This window comes from Leuciscus leuciscus (assembly GCF_965113295.1).
Source record: "Leuciscus leuciscus genome assembly, chromosome: 16".
Classification (NCBI taxonomy): Eukaryota; Metazoa; Chordata; class Actinopteri; order Cypriniformes; family Leuciscidae; genus Leuciscus; species Leuciscus leuciscus.
In genome coordinates, this window is record NC_138740.1 from 28890815 (window position 1) to 28915470 (window position 24656).

Sequence of the window (24656 nt, forward strand, 5' to 3'; positions counted from 1 at the left end):
AAATACATTCCCTATTCTGTCATATGATGGGATTTCATACTGTCTACACAATATAATCCATAATCAACTAGACGTCAACCTGCAAACCTAAATGTAAAATGTGAAACGAAATTTTTCTGTGGCGTGAATGAGGATGGGGCTGAGAGCTATTGGAGCGAAGCGAGGCCAGTTGGGCTAATTAAAGTAGGAGTGACGACAGAAGACGAGAGAGGACCAGGCCTGGGATGTTATGTTGCGTTTTATTTTGTTAATATGCCGCAGCCGTCCATGAGGGGCTGACGCTTGTTTTGGTTGGTTTTGTTTATTTTGGTGATTAAAAGTTCCTGCCTCCTTCTTCCCTGAACTTGAACATCGTTACAATTTAATTCTAAAGCCGCATAACCAATCATAGATCTCATAATTGAACTAGATTTTCAAATATTTTACAAGTCGAACTTGCCGAACAAAACTCGTCCGCCATGATGCTGAGGGTGATAGACCATAGTAAGGTTAGACGCCATATTGAATTTAACGCAGATGAAAATGAGGCTGTGAGGGATAGGCGTACAGTCTTCACAATGGCGCGTTTTTTTCTTCGGAAATACGATTTGTAAGCTGAGCAAACAGTTTGTTGTTAAACAACAGTACAATCATTGAACTATCATTGTACAATCACTGTATTCTATCTCTCACAACCTCGTTTTCCTTCCTGTCAAAATTTAACTATGGCGCTACCCTGACTGAGGTCTATTGCATGGCGAATTTTCAGTGGCCCAAGTCAAAAATCCCACACCAAGAAAGTTATTTTCTGGTCCTGCTTCAGGGATTTATTTTTAAACTGTTTTATTTCAAATTGGATGTTCTCATGTTCTAAAACTCAAATTCACCACAAATAAACAAACAAAATCTCTGTACCTCAAACTTTTTGCACTCAAAGTACGTCAAACTGTCTGATTTATTTTTTTTGTCCTTACAAAAACATCCTGTTTTGGCACATTTTGAGGAGACTTCTATGTCCTATTCAAAAAGAGCAACACCGCAAAGGACATCCGTGGAGGACGGAGAGTGAGAAAAAGAAGGAAAGCCCTACTCTAGCTCCACACACACACACACCAGGTCTGGAGATCTCATCTGACAGACAGGGGTGTTAGGTCAAAAAATCCCCATACAGAAGGATCCAGACATCTGCTAGAGAGATCAGAGATCCGTCCTAATGCATCTATCAAACACAGACCCATCTATCCCACGGCAAAGTCAGTTTACTATTAACATGAGGCTATTATACAAAGGTTTAAAGGTTTGGGGTCAGTAAAGAAATGAATACTTTTATTCAGCAAGGACACGTTCAATTGATCAAAATAATAATAATAAAAATAATATGATAATAAGAAGAAATGTTACTCGGGCAGAAAATCAGCATTAGAATGATTTCTTAAGGATCATGTGACACTGAACTGAAGACAGGAGTAATGGCTGCTGAAAATAATTAAATAAATGACATTTAAAAACATTTTTTTTTTAAATAGAACACAGTTATTTTTAATTCTAATAACATTTCACAGTATTTTTTACTAGTGAGCAAAAGACTTCTTTCTAAAATACAAAATCTTACTGACCCAAAAGTTTGAACGGTACTGTAACTGTTTAGATTAATTTGTTTTTAGGTGAAGGTTAAATAATGCTTTTTTGCACGGATGACAAACTTATTTGTTATAAAGAATCTTAGTTTTTGTTTGGAGTTAAAATTAAAATTAAATGTTATAATTATGTAATATATAAATCATTTAGGTGTTAAATAGCCAGCAAAAACAACTTTATTGTGATACATATAACACTGTTATAATATATTCATAACCTGATTTAAACTACTCATGTAATTTAAGGTTTTGGTTATAGGACTATATCCATGATTGTTTATACCTGTATAGGAGAGACAGCAGCGGCTGGAGGGGTTTTGATTGGACTGGGACTGAGGGGGGTTCTGGAAATAGCGGTGGCAGCAACAACAGCAACAGCAGCAGCAACAGGACTGGCTGGAACAGGACCTGTACAGAGATGGACAAACGGACACAGAGATCATGCGACTTGTAAAAGAAAATATATAAGGTTTCATATACAGTATTTGCAGGCTAGTAGGGCTGCACGATACTGGAAAAACACTAACAATTTGAAAAGAATGAATCATTCTAGAGTGAGTGGGGAGATTTTTGGGGGGAGTCCATCGGCATAAAAAAAAAGCCTTCAGAGTAAAAAGTAATTTTTCTGAAACTTTTTTTAATGGCAAAATCCTTTTACGGCTGAATGATTTTGAAAAAGCTTTACTGTAATAAAAATATATATTTTTTAAGTTGTAGATAAAACTGGAGCACCTTTGATTATCATTATACTATTTCAGTGTCTGTACTTCAAAATTTCATTCAATGTGTTAATTGAGGTTTCTTTGAAACAACTTTCACTCAGAAATTGATAGTAAATTTCACAAATGATTACAAAGTAAATTGTACAGCAAATCTTTTCTAAAGTTGAATTTAAAATCAAGCCACATTCCCACTGTTTTTGACCAATTAATATGACTATAAAATAATTATTAATGTGATTTAATTGTGATATTGTTATTAAATGAAATACACAAAATAAGAAATATATTGTAATAATAATAATACTATTGTACTGTAAGAAAAAAAAAATTTGCATAATAAAAATTATTTTGTTTTACTGTAAAATTACAATAATGTTTACATTTTAATTTCTTCATTTTCACACAGTAATCCATCAAGCTTTTTTTGGTGTGAAATGCAGCAGTGTGTTCATTTACATGCGTGCAGCTCATGACATCAGGTGTGTAAACACTGCGCTTCACTCTGAAACCTGTAGCTCATATATTTATAACATTTTATCGCAGCCTGCGTTATTTGACAATCACACTAAACCATATTGCAATATCGATTTTATTTCAATATATCGTGCAGCCCTACATGCTAGTATATCATATTACTAATTTGTAATTTCTTTATCAAAAGCGACCGGCAGAACACTTGAGAGCGCAATCGCCCTTGTGGGGTTCGAACAACCAACAATCTTTTGTTTACCAGCAAAGATCTATAAACAATAAGCCACACCACTCCAAATATAAGAATGCAATGCATCTGCATAAATCTGCATGTATTGTGAACCTTGCGAGGCGCTGTCGAAGCTCTTAATGAGTGTTTTGACGGTGGGCGATGGTTCAGAGGAAGTGGAGGAACGTCGACTAAGGCCCATCCCTTGCCTCAGCGCAGCCAGGTCTCTCTCCACGGCATTCATATAATTATACACACGACCACGCTCCTCTTCCTGCCTGTAAAACAAGACACCCTGACACTCAAAGATCCTGGATGGATATGCAAATATTTGCACATACAAACACAATCACACAACCTGTGTCTGAGTATCAATATCCCTGTTTTACTCTGGGTTGTAAATCTACACTACATCTTCTCTTACTTCTTGCTCTTTAGGTCATCCAGCTCTTTGCTCATCTTCTCATTTTTCTCCTGAGCTTCCTGTAGGCGGCGCCGCATGTCTCCAATCTCCTCCTGAGCTTCTGACTTGATGTCGTTGGCGATGACGACGGCCGTTTGCAGATCAGCTTGGAACTGACGCCACTCGGCTGATTCCTCCTGTGAGTGACAGGTGTCAGTTAAATTCATTTGGAGAATGATGGAGATCATTTCTTGGGTGAAAAGTCACAAAGATGGAATTTCAAACCATCTTAAAGATTACAATTACTATAAGAACCCTGATATACACAGTGCAAACACAGCACATAAAAAAGGGAAAATTTACCCGCAATTTACGGTGAAGAACCTTAATCTCCTTCTCCATATCATATTTCTGATCATGAAGCTTTTTGATGGAATCTGAGGGGGGGGAAATTGCAGAAATAAATTCAGATTTAAGTTAAATGTTCATTAATGTGTTGCTGAAAGTTTATTTTTTATTCAAATGCCTAATTTAAATTTTATACAATTATGTTATCTTTTGAAATGTGTTTTTTAGTATTGATTTTTGGTAATATATACAGTAAAACTATCATTCCAATAAAATGAAACTGAAAGCTAAACAAATGTTAAGTCAGGATAATGTCTGTATTTCATACTCAGATAGCTCGATGCCGCCTCTATGTGGACAGCCTGCATAACTACAAAATAATGAAAACAAAACTGTGGGCATCTGGTCAACACCAGACAAATTTGTGTTACATACATAGAGAAAAGTTTTCTGTACAATTCTTTACTTGAGATCTATCTTACATTACGCACATTTGATATATTTATAGATAAGTATATACCAATACAATAAACTATTCTCACTTAGTTTTTTCTTTAGTCTGGACTGTTCACACCAAGAACAATAACTATATCGATATATTAGCGTTAGCATTAACGTACAATTTCATTCTGTTTATTGTAAGCGCGTGATGCAGTTTTTCGCCAGCCACTTGAATTCTGATTGGCTGTCAATGTTTTAATCGCTCATCAGCTGAAAAAAAAAAAAAACGTTCTGAAAGTGATTCCAATGATATTGTTTCTCTGTGCCGTTATCACCATAGTTGTGGTGTGGACTTTTCTATTCTTTTATATTAAACGATTTTTAGAATTATATCTTTATCGTTATCGTTAGTCCTTGGTGTGAACGGGCGTTCGCTCTACATAATGTTTTGGCACAATATTTTTGATAGATATATAATTTTGATATATATATATATATATATATATATATATATATATATATATATATAATATTTTTTTTATACATCAATTAAATATAATTGTATAAATATATTTAATGTGTCAATTACATATAAATAGTGTTAAGTGACCAGTAGCCATGGAAACCATTCTATGATTGTGACTTACTCTCCAGGTCTGAAATGATGAGGTTGTCATGAAGCTTGACAGCCCGATGCTGCTCGACTTCATCCTCCAGCTCAAAGATGGTCTCCTTCATGTCAGCGATCTCTGTATCCTTCTCCTCTAGCTCAGAGCACTGCTGCTCCAGGAGCCGCTTCTGCTCCGCTAACTGTGCCTGGATATCGCTGCGAAATGCTCGGAACTCACCCTCAAGCTATAACGAACACAAGGATACATGTTAGCAGGGATACATCAGGAATGTAATCAGCTAAAGACAAAACAGAAGGAAAACCTGCAATGCATGTTGGAAAATGTACTAGTTAACCTGGAGATTCAATATGTGAATTCAGGATGTGACAAAAGTATGTCAAAATTCACAGTACTCATAAAAGAGTACGAAAAAAGTACCTAGATGACCTATGAGATTCTGAAGTGTGCATATGATGGACACTTTAATATCCCATGAGGCCACAGGAGAGGATTTATGAATGGCAGTGAAGGACACAACTTACACTGGTAGGTCACATGATAATGACAACACGACGAACGTAGTTTGTCCGGATTACATTCATACTATATAGAACATACTTTTTTTATTAGTGACCATGAAATAATTACTTCTTCAAAATAACTACCTACTCAGAGAGTATGCGATTTCGGATGTAGCCCCTGTGTCCGAATATGCCTACTTTTTTTGCCTATAGTAGTGAAAAGAGTAGGTTAGAATTCATAGTATTCATAACAGTAGGCAAATAGTACTAGGATGACCTACTACTTCTGGCGAGATTCTAAAGTGTGCATATGATGGTCATACTATTTCATGAGGCCACAGTTGTGAATGGCAGAGAAGCGACGCAACTTACGGCTTAAGTCACATGACAGTGTCAACATGGCAGATGTAGTACGTCTGAATTTCATTCATACTACACACACTAATACTACATAGACCATACTTTTTTAACAGTTGTTAAATAAGTTCTTCATCAAATGTAGCACATATTCAGACCTCGGACGCGGTTTAAGACAAATTAAAATAATCAAAGATATGTGTTTTTCAGTTTCACCTTACTAATTGCCTCCTGTAGCTGGGAAGCTTCACTGCGCGTGTGTCCCAGTTCCTCTTGTAACTGAGCTGCTTTGGCCTCCGCACGCTCCTTGTCTAATCTCTCGCTGTCCAGCAGGTGGCGTATGTCGGTCTTATCCCCTGCATTGTGGATGGAGAGGAGCTGGGCCACTCTCTGCCTCTCTTGCTCAAGTTGGATTCTGCAGCGGTTCAGCTCCACCTGCTCCCCTTCAGACACCACCCTCAGCGCTTCCAACTCCGCTTTGGCGACGGCCCGCTCCCTCCGTTCCATTTCCACAGCTCTCTCTGCCATATGGACACGCTCCTTCAATGCTGACATCAGGCCTTGGGCTTCTGCATTCTCCTGTTCCGCCATCTTGAGAGCACTGCTTAGCTGTTGCTGCACACCCAGCAGTTGCTCCCGCTCAAAATGCGAGCCCTCGTTCAGCTCGGCGTAGCGCCTCTCCAGCTCCATATAGCGCCCGCTTTTGGCATCTTCGTCATCCTTGGCATACGCCACCCGGTGCTCGTCAAGAAGGCCCCGGAAGTAGTCCAGCTGTCTTCCGTACAGTTCCAGACGCTCCCCTTGTTGACAGAGGGAGTCGACAAGAATGGCGCGCTCCTCGCCCAGGCGTTCGTTCTCCGTGGTCAGCTCTTGTGTGATCTGCTGCAGATCAGCAAGCTCCTGCAGGGTAGCTTGGAGTTCTTCTGACGTGCTGTGCTGGTTCTCCTCCATTTGATGGATTCGCTCAGTCAGGCAGGCCACGGAAACCTCGCTGGTGTTCCCGCTGCTGCCCCTGCGGGAATTTTCCCGGCTCGGTGGCCCTCCTTCTGATTCAGAAGACGATCCACAACCTGAGGGCGCATCCAGAGCATCATCACTGGAGGTGATTGGCTGGTAGGCCTCACTGCACTCACTGTCCACTGCATCAGGAGAACCTACACGTCTCGGTTCTGACAGAAGGTCCTCGGTAGAGCCTTGGGCAGAGCCTTCTGCGGAAGACGTGCGCAAGCTACCTCCTCTACTTTCACGCTGACCTCCACTGCTGCCGGAAGCTACAGGCTCAGGACTAAAGGATGGGCAATGCAGACCTTTGTTAGGGCTGTCCAATCGGTGCTCCAGAGAGAAGCCAAGAGCATTGAGGCGATCCTTCAGCATTCGGTTTTCACTTTTCAGCATATTTAGCTCATCAAGGATGCCCTGGTTCTGGTCTTGAAGGAGGAGGAGAGTGGACTCCACATCAGTGGCACTGATCACAGGAGAAACCTCTTTCTCCTGAGGCTGCTTGGTTTCTTGAGAACCTTGTTCTGGATCAGGAGCTTCAAGTTCTTCCAGACCAAGCTGGGCCTTCATACCTCTAAGTTCAGAGCGGAGATGGAGGATCTCCAGGTCTTTGCTCTTGGCTATGCCCAGCAGGTCATTCACTTGACACTCTAGCGCTGCTTTATGGCTTATCTGGCTGTCTGAGCGAGATTTGGTCATGCGAGACTCGGTTTCAGCTATAGTATGGCATCGTGACCGCTTCTGAGGCATGGCATCAGTGGGTCCGGCAAGCTTTTTGGCAGTACTGGCTCTGGTTCGTTCTCGCAAGTTCTCTCGGGTCGTGCCTGGATCCTTGGCTGTGGATGACATGGCACGCCTTCCTGAAAGACCTACTGGAAGAAAAGAAAAAATTGTAAGCTGAAACATTCCACAACTACATAAATATTATGGAAATTTCATTAGCGGTGTTGTGAGTATCAAAGTCATTTTGCAACACACTTTTTCTTTAACATCTTCAGAAACAAGGTAATGCTTAGTGCTACCTGAACTGGTCTTGGACCTGGTCTCAGTGCTGCTGGTCTTCTGAGAGGAGGTTCCTCTCTTGTTTCTAGCAGTAGTGTTACTGTTGCTAATGGACACTGCTCCACTTCCTGCACTGACCGCTGGGAGATCATCATTGCTCTTTGCCTGGTTAGCATGCAAAACATTAAGTTAATGATCTGTTACAGACAAATCACAAGCTAACATTTTTAGCTGGCACTTGGTTCAACATTATGATAATGATTAAAAACATGTTTCCAATTTCTCCATACTAAACAGTTACCTTAGACAGTGGAGCTGCACTGTGGGTTTTGTTTGTCATCTTGCCACCTGTGCCCATAATGCTGCTTCCCTCTGGTCTGCCTGGGGCCTTAGTGCCCGCTGAGGTTCTGGAGGTGGCGGCCGTGGGCTTGGTCGCCTTTTTCATGCTTGGCTCCAAGTTCTTGATACATTTACAGCGTAATCTAAATAAAGGAAAGCAGACGAGGAGTCGTTTGGATAAATTTGGCTGTATTTACGCAGATTCAAATGGAACTAACAAAAATGCAATAAGTTGACTTGTAGTTGCCAAGTTACTTATAGTCAGTAGAATGTCTGTTGGGGGACCAACAAAATAAAGTGTTAGCAAATATTAAGCAGACAGTCTACTAATACTCTAATGACAGTTAGTTGACGTAGTTGCAAAGTACTTAAAGTTAGTAGAATGTCTAAAGTGGACTATCGAAATAAAGTGTTACCATTTAAAATACCCCACTCCTTCAGAAAATACAAAATACAAAAAAGAAGTTTCTGAACATTATGGCATGCAGTGCTAAGTAAACCCAGCCATAGACAAAAATATACATCACATACAGACATCGCTGCCACATAATTTATTCTTCAGACCTATCTTTTTGCCCAGTAGCATTCAATAGCATTTAATCATGCACAGCTTTAATCGAAAAATCTCATTACCTTACTCCAGCACTGGTTATTTTCCTCGGGGAACACATTATGTACAAGTCTATGCTTTTGCTTTTAGACAGTTGTAATGTAACATAACGGTCTCAGAGGACTCTATTTATGCAGCTTCACACACACTGTAAACTCAGACACTTTAGGGGAAAACAGTCATTGGTCAGTGTTTGAATGCACACAACACTGTATGATTGGAGGAGAGTCAGAAGAGGATGGAACTGCCTCTCTTATCACATCATCAGGGGTGGAGGCCAGGCCCGCTGGAAGAGCTGACCAACTGCGTCAAGCCTTAAAAGGCTTTAAAAGTCTAGACTAGAGCAACAAGGCTAGGTCTGAGGCTAGAAAAAAACACAGCAGCTCTATAAAGTTATATAGTAAATTTCCTTCACAGTATACTTGTGAAGATGGTCCACACTAGTAATATATATATATATTTAGTCTCACTAGTCTCATATATTTACCATGCTCAATAAATAATCTTCAATTCTACTTCTCTGTCTACCACTCTCTCACCTTTATTTTATTTGACATACTTTGCCGAAATGTATGTTGCTAAAAAGGCTTATATGTTTGTTATCTTTGACTTATGTTCATTATTTTTAGTGTTTGCTTGTTTCCATCTGCTTTCTGTTTGTTTGCTTGATATAGCCTAATAAGCTGATTGCTTGTTTCTTTTGTCTGTCTACTATTTGTACTATTTTGTGAAGCGACCTTGGGTTCTTGAAAGGCGCTATAAAAAATAAACATATTATTAATATTATTATTATTAATAATAATATATATAATCATCTATAATGTCTTAATAAGCATGTAAAAATACCATAGCACATCTATAAAGGTTAATTAGCTATAAAAATCATAAATTGAAGGGCAACAGATATCTAGAAGTAAAGTGTTGATGTACTAGAAATCAAGAACCAGAGACTCCAGTGCATGCTTGAGCAGCTAGTGAACTCTGACACTTCACTTGGCCCTATGTGGTCTCTCTTTGCAAATCGAAACTACGGCGATTTGGATACTTTGATGACAAATAGATGATGAATGCCCGGATAGACACCAGCCTAAACACCCCCATTTTTCCGAACAAGCCTTTTAAGTTGATATGTTTGAAGAGGAGTCAAAACAAAAAGCACCACACCCAACTCCAGACCACAACTCTCAGTTATCATGCTTACTGAAAGAATATAGACATCCATATCGTTCATATTTAAATGCAACGAATGTGCAAATTTAATGCTAACTTCCATTATAGTGAAAATAGTTTGTAAAGAGAATAAAACAGTTGTGCACAACGGTAACAGTCACTTTCTTTCTCAGTAAAATAATAAAAAATTGAATTGTACAAGCCCTAAAGGGAAAAGACACTCTGCAGTAAAATTCTTCAGCGGAGCAGTTAGTTGTCTGAGTTAACTTCCCACTTGAGAGGTCATGGCTGCCAACTTTCTATCAAACACAAAACGTTCCATCCAAACTTGATTTCAGTGTTCAGTATCAAAACGGCTTCCGGGCATTTGCACAAATCTGAGCGCTGAACCGCAGCGCCCCAACACTTCAATAATACAGAGTCATATCCATCAACACGCTTCTAAAAACAATTCAAAGACACACAGCCTCAAACATGCGGGACTACACAAGCAAATTCATATCGGGTAACTAGAGAAACTCAAAAATAGCCAGTGGAAAATGAAATCCATTTTAAATATTTCAGGTGAAAACAAAGAATCCATGACTCCAAAATTAGTCTGTCTAGGCATTGGCCAATGGGAAAGAGGTTATAGAAATACTTTCAAAGCTTTTGAGGATGGGGGTGGGTTTCTCTTTTAACTCAACTCCGACTATGTGGAGGAATTGTGTGACTTTCAATGTCTTTTGGGGTCAAGGGTCATTCCAGGTACATAAAGAAGCCTTTGATCATCTGTTCAGATGGTGGTCCTCAACACAGATGTTCAAATTAAAACAGAACCTGTTTAGGGACAATAGACAGTAAAACAGATGGACGACGCACCTTCATTCTCTTCCATTGTAGAAAAGTGAAGCCGCCAATGTCCCAATATGACATTGACATATTGTGCTGATTACAGACCCCGGGTCTGCTCTGCACAGTAGTGAGCGTGAGGTGGAGGTCCCGCCTAGACTCCCGCAGAATCGGTACAGCTTACTGCAGAACAACTCATTATGTCGGTTCGTTTTCGATTTTAAAAAACGAACACTTGAACTTACATCAGTGTGACAAAAAGTACCTAAAATGAGAGAAACCATCTTTGGAAAAAAATTATTTGAAGTGTAATTTGATTCTTTAGTTTGTCTCTCTATTAGATTACATGGAGAGGGCGGGTTTTATTACCTATAGTGTATCCAGCAACACGGGGGCGATCAAAACTTTTTGGCTTCACTTTTCAGGACTCTTGCGGCACACTTGATAGGAACAGATAGAACACTTTACAACAGTAAAACAAAATTTCAAAATGTTTCAAAATTCAGAAAATGTAAACATTCCGAAACTACGCTTTTCTTTAGGGCCCATTCACACAAAGAACTAGCCTGGTTAAAACCAGACCATTCTCAGTAGTAACTGAGTTATGGTCTGGCAAAGCTTCATTAAAGGTCCCATGACATGAAATTTTCACTTTCTGAGGTTTTTTAACATTAATATGAGTTCCCCTAGCCTGTATATGGTCCCCAAGTTTCTAAAAATTGCAATCGGTGTAAATCAAGCTTTTGCTATCTTTCTCTGCCTTTGAGAAAATGGAGGCTCATACGTGCTGATCTTGAATCTCCTCCTTATGACGTCATAAGGAGGAAATGTTACCTCCCCTGTCTCTGCTTTGCCCGCCCAGAGAATATTTTCCGCCCATGAGAAAATACCCTAGGAAGTAGGAACGCGCGCGTCCACGAGAGATATTATGGCTTTTGAGCGAGCGAAGCATAACAATTGCTCAATAATTGGATGTACAAATGAACACCGAAGGGTCAATACAGAGCTGGGCTTGCTGAACGTCTGAAACTAAAGTCTGGATCACTCTCTTTGGCTCAGCTACACACCTCGGACAACTAATGATATATAAGTGTGTTGCTTTACTGTTTATGGTTACCTAGATTTTACACGTAGAATGTGGCTGTAACATTAGCTATGCAGCTATGCAGTTTATGTGTGTGAATACACACACTGTAACGCGAGTGTTGTACACGTCTTTGTTATTTGGATAACCGTTCTCCTGTTGGTTATATGGCGCGTGCGATATCCGCATTTCAAGATCGCAGAGCTTGATGTAATTGTAATAAGATAAATACAGACGTTACAGATCTCTCATGAAAAGGCAACAGTAGGTTCGCGTTAGCTACATGATAATAACTGTAAACCATCCGAATAAAGTACCGTATCCAGACATAATATTTTAAACTAACCATTCGCAAACGTCCTGCTGGAGCCGCTGAGTTGCAACTTCTTCATCCGTTGCTTCTCCATCTGGATCAGATTCTGGGAAAAACTGAAATGCTTGAAAGACTGCGTGTCTTCGTGCCATTGCTATATCCAACGTAAACATGCACGCCACGTTACCGTTGCGCAAGATGGTCAAGGCCACACCCACCCTCCACCTTGCGCCGCCTTTCTCCTCCTTATAAGTATTTAAAGCTACAGACACCGAAACGGCCTGTCTGAAGGAAGCTCATTCTGGGACTGGCTTGTAGTGGCTATAATTCTGCACCGAGGCTGAATTTTTGGAAAGAGATTTCAGATACAGTACTAGGGACCACTAATGACTATATTAAAGCCTACAAAAAGTAGCATGTCATGGGACCTTTAATAACTCATTTCCAAAGGGACGTCACAAACGGACGTCGGTCAAATGCCTCTGGGCGCAATTGGATAGACCTAAAACCAATCAGAGCGACCGTCATCGTGTAAAGCCATATGCTGCGTCCCTAAGTTACACTACGCCATAAAAGTATGATGTACTCTTCTTGTGAAGAAAATGTATTTACTTTTGAATGTGTAGCAAAAAAGTAGGCAAGCTTTGGGACATAACGTTACTACTTCGTCATCTTTATCGGACGAATCTGTCGCGTGCATCCTGTCACGTAAACTGCCCTGTCAATCATCTTGTCACAGTTAAAATCCTCTATTAAATCTAATTTAATTTCCTACCGTTTCGGAGAGAAATGTAGTAGCACGTTCATCTGCCAGTGGGTCTTTCATGGAGACTGTCCTCATGTGTTTGCAATTTGAATATAATAATGCATTTAAAAGTTGAGTGCGCTTCACCAACGGACGTCGCTCAAATGCCTCTGGGCGCAATTGGATAGATCTAAAACCAATCAGAGCGATCGTCATCGTGTAAAGCCCGCCTCAACGTTTCTGATTGGTGCCGCGATTTCGACAGATTAGAAATGGGCTTGAATGAGCTCTTTGCCAGACTACTTGCAGAGCAAATCTAAATTTGCCGGAAGTTGTCTGGGTTTTCCCAGGCTAACAAAGAACAACAACTATAACGATAACTATAACTGTAAAACTTGACCAATCAATCTAATTCTGTGAGAATATGAAGTCCACACCACAACTATACGATAAAAACATTGACAGCCAATCAGAATCCACCAGACTTTGAAGAGCTTGAGCATTTAAAGCAGTAAAAGACGTGACTGTAGCACGTGCTAATAATAAACAGAATGTTATCGCCCGTTGGTAGGAAGGAATGCTATGCTAATTTAGTTATTGTTACACTAAGTTATATTTCTTGGTGTGATTGGGCCTTTAGACTTAATGGTCATGTTTAAACTTCCTGCTGGGTGGTTGGTTTACTTTGAAAGCAAAAGAGTGTGACGGTGCCTTAAATAATATGTGCAACATGGTGGGAAAGTTATTTGGCCCTTGTGTAGTGCAGGATGAGAAAATGCATCCAGTGCTGTGGGTAAAAAATAAATAAATGGACCCTCTCTTCGAAATAATAAATATCTTAAAACAGCAGTGCACACACACACACAAAAAACAAAAAAACAGATGTTGTATTGCAGAGGGAGATCCATGTGGTAAAGACATTGGTCTGTCCGCGTCTGACAGGAAGGCCACAGTGAAGTTCGGCCTTTTTTCACAAACATTAAAGGAAAGCGGACCTTGTGGGGGAATAATACGAAGCTTTTGAAAAACAAAAACCAATTCTCTCGAGAGGGAATCCAAGCAGGACAGAACAGTCCAAGCATCTCTAATGGCCCACTAAACGGTGACCACAATCCTGACCTACTGACGCTCTGCCTAAACAAACCGTTTGATATGCAAAACAGGCAAGATGGTCCTGTGAAGTTCAAGGGATTCAATTTCTTCACCATATCTCTCGAATTCCGTGTTTGGATTATTCTTTGGGCTATTTTAGACACACATCTAATGGAAATTCCTTGCGGACCTGACACAGCAGCCGCTTGTTAATTGAGCATCAGTATGAAGCCTGATGGGAGGAATGTGTTTGTTTGGACAGTTGATTACACATACACACACTGAACAGTCTGCAATTATAACAGCAGGAGGTCGAAACCTGTAAATAAGCTATAAGCCTATAAAGAAAAATCACTAAACGGCTCATAGTTAGGAAACACTACTTTTAAAGTTTTTTTTTACCATCAAGTGAGACATCAGTCCAAGGGTCTGAGACATAAGAACCATGACGCTACTAATAAGAGCTTCCATTCAATGAAATCATTCCTCTGAGAGCTGCTAATGTGATCAAGCAGAATGCAGTCAGCTAAAGAGAGGTACAACTGGGTCAGTGTCTCTCCGCCTGGTCCACAGGACGTCCCACTGGGCATGCCATGCAGGCAGTCGCTTCCACCCAAATCTGTTAAAACCAATACGAATTTCTAATGAAGCGCTCATAGACCAAAACGTAAGAGAAAGATAAAGAAAATGCATCATTTTCCGCATTTTATGGAAAATGAGCTACTAGAAATGTTTCATAAATAACATTTTGAAATTATTAAAGTTAACAGGAAACAGGTTTCACAACCCCTATTTCCGATACAGGATATTCAAAGAGAAAAAAAAATAAAAATGTAGGACGAGATATGATTTTATTCACCATGAATTGATTGGATTGTGAAAAGGGACGTTATATGGAGCGAGAAGGTTGAAGGGATGTTTTTTTGTTACATATAATAATATTATATATAATATAATCTGTGTTTGAGATTATAAAGACTAGTGACGCACTGAAATTTCGACAACCAAAAACAGCAGAAAAAAATTATTAAAAAAATTAAATCAGTTTTGCCCAAAATAGTTATAAAAGATCGAAATCATCAAACGAAACATAGTGCTTTTGACTGTGTCAAAGTGTGGTTGAAACTATGTGAATAAGCTAAAACTCAATTCAACACCATGCCAGCAATACCACAGCATATTCATGGGTGAGAAAAAGTGAAAGATATAAATCTTTGCTAATAATTCTATGACTAAATCTGGTCTCACCCTCAATTAAAAATCTTTTCATGAGAATCAACTGAAAAGTAAAGAGTAATAAAGGAGTTCAAGACGTCACATCATGGTCCATCAAAATATGCTCTGGCAAGAGGGACATATAGCTACAAGTTAACATCCCAGCAGCTCGGACGCACTTCACCACGACCAAAAATTATGCTAGAACAGAAATAAATTAAAACTTTAATTTGTATTGATTTTGATGATTTCAATCACAGCTGAGCTGTGGGAAGTGTTGACTTCTGAATCTGAACGCACTAAAAGTGACATGAATCTGTTACAGACCAAGAAAAATATTCCTAAAGTGCCCTTCCCCTAAAAAAACTAATTCACATACAGTAGGCCTACTTCATGCAGCCAAGTTAATCAACAAGCTATGTTTTTGAGAGAAATCTTCAATAAAAAAGGAAAGCAAAAATAAAAAAACTATAACTATAACAATAAGATAATTCCTACTGCAATCATCCTTTTAACAACCTTATGCAAAATGAGGGTTTGCCATTCCCCATATACTCTACCCTGAAGCACTCCCCAAAATGCTTTGGATGTTTGGGGGCGTTGGGTTGACTGGAATGTGCTGCTGCCTGCTAGAATCAATTCAAAACAGCTCATCAAATGCCTTCATGGGAAAAAGCTATGGATGCCATAGACTACTATTCCCAACAACATTAAAGGAAATCTCCTGCCATAATGACACATTCTGAAGATGGACTGGAATTTGTATTTTTAAATAACTGATACAGACTTCTAATTAACTCTATGTGTAGTTGGCAAAGAAAAATATTTTGATAAGTTGACATGTCCTGTGGTGTGACATGCTATACACGTTAAACAATTCTAAATAGCATTCCATATAATAGCTTAGTACAATTTTTATTAATGAATACATATCTATTCAATAGGATTAAATCAATATGATGACATTTGACAAAAGTGCTCAGATGAGGGACAGGCCCAAAATCACCACTTAATTAAAGTGGATGACAATAGCTTGTCAAACATATATAATAAATATTAATATAAAAAACTTGAGATTAGTGGCTTTAAAAAAATAAAATAAAATAAAAAAAGTCATGGACAACCAACGTGTGTAAGTTACTGTATTCATGGAATGACACTGCCAGATGATATTAGGATACATAATTCACATATCATACATAAAAGTTACTCATCTTATGACAAATGCAACATTATTTTTCCATCAAGACATAAACTTGTCAAAGCAAACTGTAGTAGGCTATAATTGATGACATCAAACGAAAATACACTGGGAGGATACATTGTTATATTACCATATATGACAAAAGTTTTAAATTCTCCCGGTGGGCCTAAATCACTATTCCCCGATACAACTGACCACAATCAAACTGAGACACAATTCAGAAGAACAAGCGACATCGATCGAGGAGAAGACATTAACTTAAATGACATTTTTACCTTGCGCTCCTAGAACTCGGAGAACTTCCTAGGGTGTATCCGAATGAAAGCAAGTTCACATAATCATTACAGAAAACGATATAAACGATTTGATCTTGTAAAAAAAAATAAAAAATCTCAGTTTCCCGACTCCCGGCAGCGGAGTGATGCTAGTGTTTCCCAGTCCTACTACCAAGCCTAACGCGACGTGTGAAGCAGGGAACAATATTCGGCCACGCCTTTTTTTCAGTAACATTGCTATATTTTTCAAAATAAAAGTATTGGACAATATTTGCTTTTCTTGAAGATTGGTATTAATAACTAAAACGTGAAGCAGTTATATAGGGTGGTGGAAGAAGAGGAAATAAATGGAGGATTGTTTAGTAACTTCAAAAACAATTGCTCTTTGTAGAAGTATAGCAGTAACTTAATAGTAAAAAAAAATCTGGGCCACTAATCAAAGGTTGCAGAAGACTAGTATTACAGTCTTCAAGCTTTAATTCAGTTAGTTTATTCTGTCACTTTAAATGAAAAGCTTGGCTACAGTTAACTAAAGGCAATTCTCTTTCATTAGTACACTTACCTAATGTGTGATTGTAATTTAGAAACTAAAAACTACACATTTATGTGTAAATCATAGTTAACCTCTATCTGTTAACATCAAGTGATATTCCTGCATAAAAAATTTACTTGGGGAGGGAATTAAGTGATATATGAATTTGCACAAAAAAACACGCATCTCCTTCCTTTATGATTTCTAGCTTCACAAAAGTAGGCTTTTTGCGTGACGTAGTGTTATCAGCCGCGCGCTTTGTAAAACCAGAGTCATAGAGAGAGAGAGTTGCGACACTCCCATAGACCTCCGTTGTAAATAATGGCGGCGCTTTTAACCGCCTACTTCCGGGATATGAAGATCGGAATAGTTCCAAACACTGTCATTTGGGCGTTGGACACCATTCACTTACATTGCTGCGCGTCGAGTTGTTCCAGAGTTAAGTTGCCGAAATGTCGACCTCTTTTGAATTGTCAACTGTCTATATTGTATCAGAGGCCCTTTGCGATGCTTATACTGGTCTTCATTTGTACATGCACAGCGTAATTATTTATATTTTATGTTGGTTGTTTCAACCAATTTTCAAGCACTGCCTGCTAGCTAACGTTAGTTGACTGATGACGTTAGTTAGCTAGCGCGACTTCGTCAGCTAAGAGTTCGGTAATGAATCGCTACCACCTTTATAGCAACTTTTATTTAATTAAATTTTTTGGGATATACTAACTTTTCATTATGTTATTATTGTCTTGAGTGAAGCGGCTTGTGAGAACAATGCTGGACCTTTAGGATTGTTATGGCCATCACCAGTCCTGTCTGTTTCATGGATCACCTGCCCCTGGTTTTTGTTTTTCTTGTTCACACACACAAGCACACATTTTTGTTGTCTGTTATTGTTTAATAAAAAATATTTTATTTGAAAACCTTCATTTGTATCAGCCATGCTTAAATTCGTTTTTAATCTGTTATAGTTTTGATAATGTGTATGGCCTTAATCTTAAAATAATATTCTTAGTCTTAACATGATCATGTTTCACGTTATGGTCCTGGGGGTGGCCACTTTCATCAGAAGAAGTGAGCTAGCTTCTAAGCGAATTCTGAACGGACCGCCACGGCAGACCTCTTTGCGTGATCACAAAGGTAGGCTAATGGCTAAATCTAAATTTATAAGCAAAATCACGGGAATCAATAGCCTAATACAGCCCAGTTGTGCTAAAATAAATATCATGAGACGTCCATCATCAGATGAATGATATGGAAAAGTTAAGTTAGAGCCGCTAAAGCCAGTGCTACTACCCATGCGAACATGAACACTAAGCTTTTCCCTCCAAAAATATAGCTTAAAACTTATCTCCAAATGCAAAACTGACATTAACAAAATGCAATAATGCAATAACAGCTGAAAAAGTACTTGGGTGTGTGTTTTATTTTATATTTACCGTTCAATAATGCAATCGCTGCTGTCTGTCCCATAGAAGAACATGACAGCCAGCGTACGTTTTGGAACTATTGGGGCTTACATGAACCACGTGACAGCCATAGCGGCGACATCAAAGAGTGTCGCAACTCTCTCTCTCCATGGCTCTGTGTAAAACTAAAGGCATGTGAATGCAAATCCAGGATATTTGGGGGTTTTATTCGTATTGTTCATTGTAAGAGATATAACCTTGCTTCACTTCCCTGAGCTTGTAGTTATGTGGAAGTTCTGCAATAAATAAAATAAAATAAATAAAGGCATGTAAAACATACATAGACATAGCCTTCTGAAAAAAGCATTGAAGCGTAATCAGTGTAACTATTGCGTTTATATCTTATGTCTGAGGTTTAGTCTTAGCTAAATATTTATAAGCATTGATGCATGCATATAATTTCCCTCAAAATCCATAGGCCTATCTTCATCAAAAGTATTCTGCCAATAACACAGTAAGCACCATCAGATACAAAAGAGTAATTATCTATAAATATATAAACACTGACAAATCTGGCATTCAGGTAAATTAATGCATTAATGAACTGATATCACAGGATTTTTCAAACCGGTTTACAGCTCGATATTTTGGATTCAATCTCAGAGCATGTGTAACCTTATTCAACTAATATCATGTGAAATATGGTGTCGAAGATAATATAATATGAAATAATGGTGTAAAATATGGGTAAAGAGATAGGACAACAAAGAAAACGTAGGACTGGACTTGATATTGCTTTAGAAAGGCTGTCTAATCTTTGTCACTCAGCAGCATGATGGATGGATGGGACAAGTTTTTTTTTAGAGAGATTGTTTTTAAAAGAAATTAATTATTCAGCGAATACGCATTAAATTGACCAGTAACAGTAAATGCATTTATAATGTTAAAGATTGCTATTTCAAATAGCCTAAATACGGTTCTTTTGAGCTTTCTATTCATCAGAGAATTCTGGGAGAAAAAAGTATCGTGGTTTTCACAAAAAAATTAGGAAATAAAACTTTTCAACATTGAGCAAGAATGATTTCTGTAGGATCATGTGACACATAAAACTGGAGTAATGATGCTGAAAATTCAGCTTTGCTATTACATGAATAAATTACTATGAATAAAATATTTTTAAAATATATTAAAATAGAAAAACAACTGATTTTAAATTGTAATAATATTTTCGAATATTACTGTTTTTTTACTGTATTTTTCAAAAACAATGAAAAATCGTACCACTTTTGAATTATAGTTTTATAACCAATGTTCGATATTTAATTTCTATATCCAAAGCTGCATACTTTTATAAATCCTGTTCTGTGCACTAATAAATTATATTATATTATGGAGGAGGCGTGGCTCTTAATTCTCCTAAAGCGCGTTCCAGGGACGGCCAGAGGGGGCGCGCATGCGAGCACAGTGGCGGGTGTCAGAAAAGAGGAGGCGCGTGGTGTGATACGCATCTCTCATTTGAGTGTGTGTGTTGTATGTGTGGAGGGGAAGCGCAACACACGTTGTGATATTCGCACTTCTAAACTGAGCTAGAACCAACTTTAGTTCTCCTTCTTTCGCTTTCCTCGAGCGGAGGAGGACGTTCCGGAGTTTTTGTTTCAGGAGTAAGAAGGCAAATCCTCGACTGTGGGGGAATAATGTCGGCGTCGGCGGCGAAAGTGAGCCGAAAGGAGCAGAACTCGAATCACGACGGAGCGGACGAGACCTCGGGTAAAGTAATGGCGGCCTCCTGCGCACCGCCATTTTCAGTAATTTACACCTCTTGCGTTTAAAGCACGAATATCAATTTTAATTATTTGCCTAGTCTTTATCTTTACCTTTAATAAAATCCCGAACCTGTGACCGTTTAATCCAACATAAGTCGAATTTGCGTTGTAATTTCAGTAAAAGGATGCCGCGCGCACCGGAGGCCATGTTTCCTCGCGCGACGGCTTTATTGTGCCACGCGCGACGAACATTGCGCTCGCGCGTCTTTTGGTTTATCAAAACGCAAATTTCTTAATTGTTTCCACTTATGTGCTAGAGCGTGTCTTTTTAAACCCATAGTGACTCAAATAATGCGTTCGTTGTATTGAGCCCATATTGTGTGCTAATAGGCTAACTGGTTATTGTGTCTACCCGCCATCATGAGCCATTCCCACATGTGTTGCTAAACCACGCTGCATCACATATCACCGTAGACGTGCTTTAATGACGCTCAAGTGAGGCGAAATTACTTTCTGAACTGGCTTAACTTTTAATGCACGGCAGTAATGTGTATTCATTGAGAGAACGTTAAATGTGGCCCAGCGCGTGGCCTCCACCGTTTAAACCTCGCGGCCTCGCGCAGCTGCTGCTGAAACTACCGGATTGAGCTGGTCGTCCTGTGTTACACCTCGCTTTGACTTAAACTTTTAATGTTTTGCTTGAACTTTAACATTGTGATTCTTATTAGATCAAACTAGCATAAAATAATGCTGCTTTTTGTCTTGTGATTTACGAAATGCACCGTGTTTACTTTGTTCCTATTATATATAGTTGCATTTGAGTGTAACTTATAAAGTCTTTTAAAGGACTGCTTACGCGTGCTGTTTTATCCCACTACATTTTATAATGCATGAAGTACATGGTTAATAAGTGATTTGTTTTATTGCATTTCAGAAAAAGAGCAACAGGAGGCAATTGAACACATTGATGAAGTACAGAATGAAATCGACAGGTAAGCTTACCGGAGCCTCTGAAGTATCATTTGTAAATGCACATCTAATGCATTTGTTTAATGCTGCTTCTGTTGCTTTCCACAGATTGAACGAGCAGGCAAGTGAGGAGATTTTAAAAGTAGAGCAGAAGTACAACAAGCTACGTCAGCCATTCTTCCAGAAGAGATCAGAACTCATAGCCAAAATTCCAAACTTCTGGGTCACAACATTCGTCAACCATCCACAAGGTCAGATATTGAAACCCATCATTGGTGTTATTAAATTTGGTAGGTTTGTTTATATATTCAATTCTAATATATTGTTTTTGATTAATAGTCTCAGCCTTGCTCGGTGAGGAGGATGAAGAAGCACTTCATTACCTGACTAGAGTGGAGGTCACAGAGTTTGAGGACATCAAATCAGGTTACAGAATAGATTTTGTAAGTAAATTATTTCAACTTTTCTTCTGGTCAAATTTAAAAAGTGCACAACTAAATTGCCTGACCTGTAATTTTATATTCTCTCCAGTACTTTGATGAAAATCCATACTTTGAAAATAAAGTCCTCTCAAAAGAGTTCCACTTGAATGAGAGTGGTGACCCATCTTCAAAATCCACTGAACTCAAATGGAAGACTGGAAAGGTGGGTAACAATTTTTGTGGGTTAGTTTTGGACTAATGCTGTTCCTGTTTTGGATGTCTATTAACCAATTATGTATGATGCAGGACCTGACGAAGCGTACTGGACAGACACCGAACAAGGCAGGGAAGAAAAGGCAACATGAAGAGCCAGAGAGCTTCTTCACCTGGTTTACCGATCACTCTGACGCAGGGGCTGATGAACTCGGAGAGGTCATTAAAGATGACATCTGGCCCAATCCCCTGCAGTACTACCTGGTAGGAAATATTATTATTGCTAAATGCTGATAAACACTTGCTGTAATGACAGTCAGAACTTGCATTTAACCTCTCTCTCTTTCTGCGCTCAGGTGCCTGATATGGATGATGAAGAGGGTGAAGGTGAGGATGATGACGATGAGGAAGAGGAGGAGGGTTTGGAGGACATTGATGAAGAGGGGGATGAGGATGAAGGAGAGGATGATGAAGAGGATGATGGAGAAGACGGTGAGGTGAGATGAGATGCGCTTTATTCAAAGCTTTAGCTTTAATATGAAGGCAAATTATACAATTATGTATGGTGCATTATAATACATGCCTGTTAGTGTGGTTTACGACATGGAAAATTTATGTAAAGTATGTTGCATTTATTATTTGCATAAAATTCAGATACTGACACGGATCAAATCTTTTTTTTTTCTCTACCTCCCCTTTTCAGGATGATGGTGAGGATGACTAAAGGCTGATAAGGACATATTCCATCACTTGTACCTGTTCTTTCCTTTTTGAAGTCATCCTCCAATCATGGGAGCAAAAAAGCTTTGTTTTTATTTTTTTATTTTTTTTGTGCTCCATGTTCTGTTCTACTGAAGCCTGTCCTGACCATGTCTAAACCCAGTTAGTTCCCTGGACATACAATACCTTCATTGGAAAACTAGTGGCATCTCGTTGCTCTGAAGCCTCTTGCGTCATCTTTAATTACAACCATCTCCAAAGACAAACACGAAATATTAACAATCTGCACGTCATCCTCTGTAGACTAAACTGAAGTAAATAGCAGTTTATATATTAAGTATATAAATGAAATTTTTTTTTTTTTCTGTGAATGGTTGTGAGTTGAAGTAATAAGCCATGGTGCAGTGATCTAATCATAGCGTACATACCTAGCCACTTTTTTTCTTTTTGTATATTTTCTTTAATGCAGAGGTGTGCCCCAAAGAGTTGACACTGTTTTTCCTATGTGATAATATTGGACAAAAGGAAAGCACCAGCTAGCTCCTGTCACCTCTTGTAAATGATTTGGGGTCAATATCAGGGTATGGCAGTTATTATTGTTGACAGTTCAATGGGGTCGGGTGGGGCAAGTGGGCATTTGACACATCAACATTTGGGTTTATGTTGATTGACTTTTCATTGTAATGTTTTACAGACACCCATGAGGTTTGAAACATTTTTAATAAAAACAAAACACAAAAAAACTTCCTCTTGTAATTTTGAGCTTGGCTAATTAAAGGATTATTTAAATGAGATAATAAAGCCTGTAGAATCTTAAAGAACTCTATAACTTGTCTTTTCTCCACCTGTTTTCTTTATTGGAGATATACGAATGAACACATGAGTACAATGTGTCTATATAGTTTTATTTTTAACCTATTGTGATTTTTAACATTGTGTTTTGGTACATCTTTGAAAGTTTTTGTATTTTATATCTAACAGGTTTTTCTAGACATTTTAGCGTAATTTTGAGTGGTTTGTCACCGAGGAGTCATGACCGTAGGGTTAATGCTGGTACAAGTACTGAGTTATTGCAGACAGGTCATTCATACAATTTATTGCCGTTTAATTCTTTTATACATAGAAATGCATCTGTTACATTTTAACTGCTTATAACTAAATTGCTGTGGGCCAAAAATTCAAGTTTTTAGATATTTAAGTCATCTTGATTTATTATACTGAGTGATATATTAAGCACTATCATTACATTTTCATGAATGGAATGTGAAAATTTCAAAGCATTTAAATTTTCATAGTTTATAATTCTGTTGTGTGTTGAGTTACTGTCCACCTCATATTTTCCTGATACTTTAAGAATTATGTATTAACAACATGGATAGGACATCAGCCTTTCAGTAAAAAAAGAAAATAATAATCTGATTTTGTGATGCTAATTATTTATGGTCAAGCATAACGTACTCCAGTTACAGGAAATACAACTAATTTAACAATTACAAATTATTTATAACATATACATTAAGTGTAACTATGGTTTATTCACACATAAATGTAATCAATGTGTCCACCATGGCACCTCAAATGAGAACTTCGGATTTTGACGGTGAGAGGAGGAAGCAATCCATATCTAAAATTAAACAGTCTACATCTGAACTTGAAGACTGAATGAAATGTTACTTTGTGTGTCAATGAAAGTATGAAATGTTTTCAGGTGTTATGCTAAATCCTAAAGGTACAACAATTTGCATGGTCTTTTGTAACTTTGTAAAGTGCATTCATTTTTGGTAAGATTTTTTAGAGGATAACTGAAAATCAATCTAAAATGTGAAAAATCAATCATTTAAATGTTGTTATTTATTTAACTTTAAGCATGTATCACAATTCGGTGTCTTGTCCACCCTTATGTATTGATGTTTTCTTATATATAAATCATAGTTTAATAATATCAGCAAAAATGTGTTTGTTGTCAATGAACTGATACAGAAATGTTTCTTTCAAAAACAAGATTAGTTCTACTAGTTACGCATTTATTATCT

The 24656-nt window shown here is 38.3% G+C and overlaps 2 protein-coding genes across 5 annotated transcripts in view; one reads left to right on the top strand and one right to left on the bottom strand.

The window, feature by feature from the left end:
• The window catches only part of specc1lb (sperm antigen with calponin homology and coiled-coil domains 1-like b), a 32466-nt gene extending 15686 nt beyond the window's left edge, over nt 1-16780 (bottom strand). For 2 of the 4 annotated variants that reach the window (XM_082140219.1, XM_082140217.1), the window contains exons 1-9: nt 16599-16780; nt 8022-8202; nt 7741-7885; nt 5936-7587; nt 4878-5085; nt 3805-3878; nt 3463-3638; nt 3153-3316; nt 1900-2024 (exon numbers count right to left, since the gene is read on the bottom strand). In XM_082140219.1, coding sequence (XP_081996345.1) covers nt 1900-2024; nt 3153-3316; nt 3463-3638; nt 3805-3878; nt 4878-5085; nt 5936-7587; nt 7741-7885; nt 8022-8165 — 2688 coding nt within the window. In that variant the 5' untranslated portion in view covers nt 8166-8202; nt 16599-16780. Of the gene's footprint in view, nt 1-1899; nt 2025-3152; nt 3317-3462; nt 3639-3804; nt 3879-4877; nt 5086-5935; nt 7591-7740; nt 7886-8021; nt 8203-16598 lie in introns of all 4 variants that reach the window. The other 2 variants (XM_082140218.1, XM_082140216.1) reach the window with 1 other exon arrangement.
• Nucleotides 16781-20041: 3261 nt separating this feature from the next.
• Nucleotides 20042-23444, top strand: setb (SET nuclear proto-oncogene b). The gene is made up of 8 exons (XM_082142022.1): nt 20042-20303; nt 21234-21291; nt 21377-21519; nt 21608-21711; nt 21800-21913; nt 21997-22167; nt 22260-22400; nt 22607-23444. The coding sequence occupies exons 1-8, from the start codon at nt 20231-20233 to the stop codon at nt 22625-22627; spliced, it is 825 nt and encodes a 274-aa protein (XP_081998148.1). The 5' UTR covers nt 20042-20230; the 3' UTR covers nt 22628-23444.
• The last annotated feature ends 1212 nt before the right edge of the window (nt 23445-24656 follow it).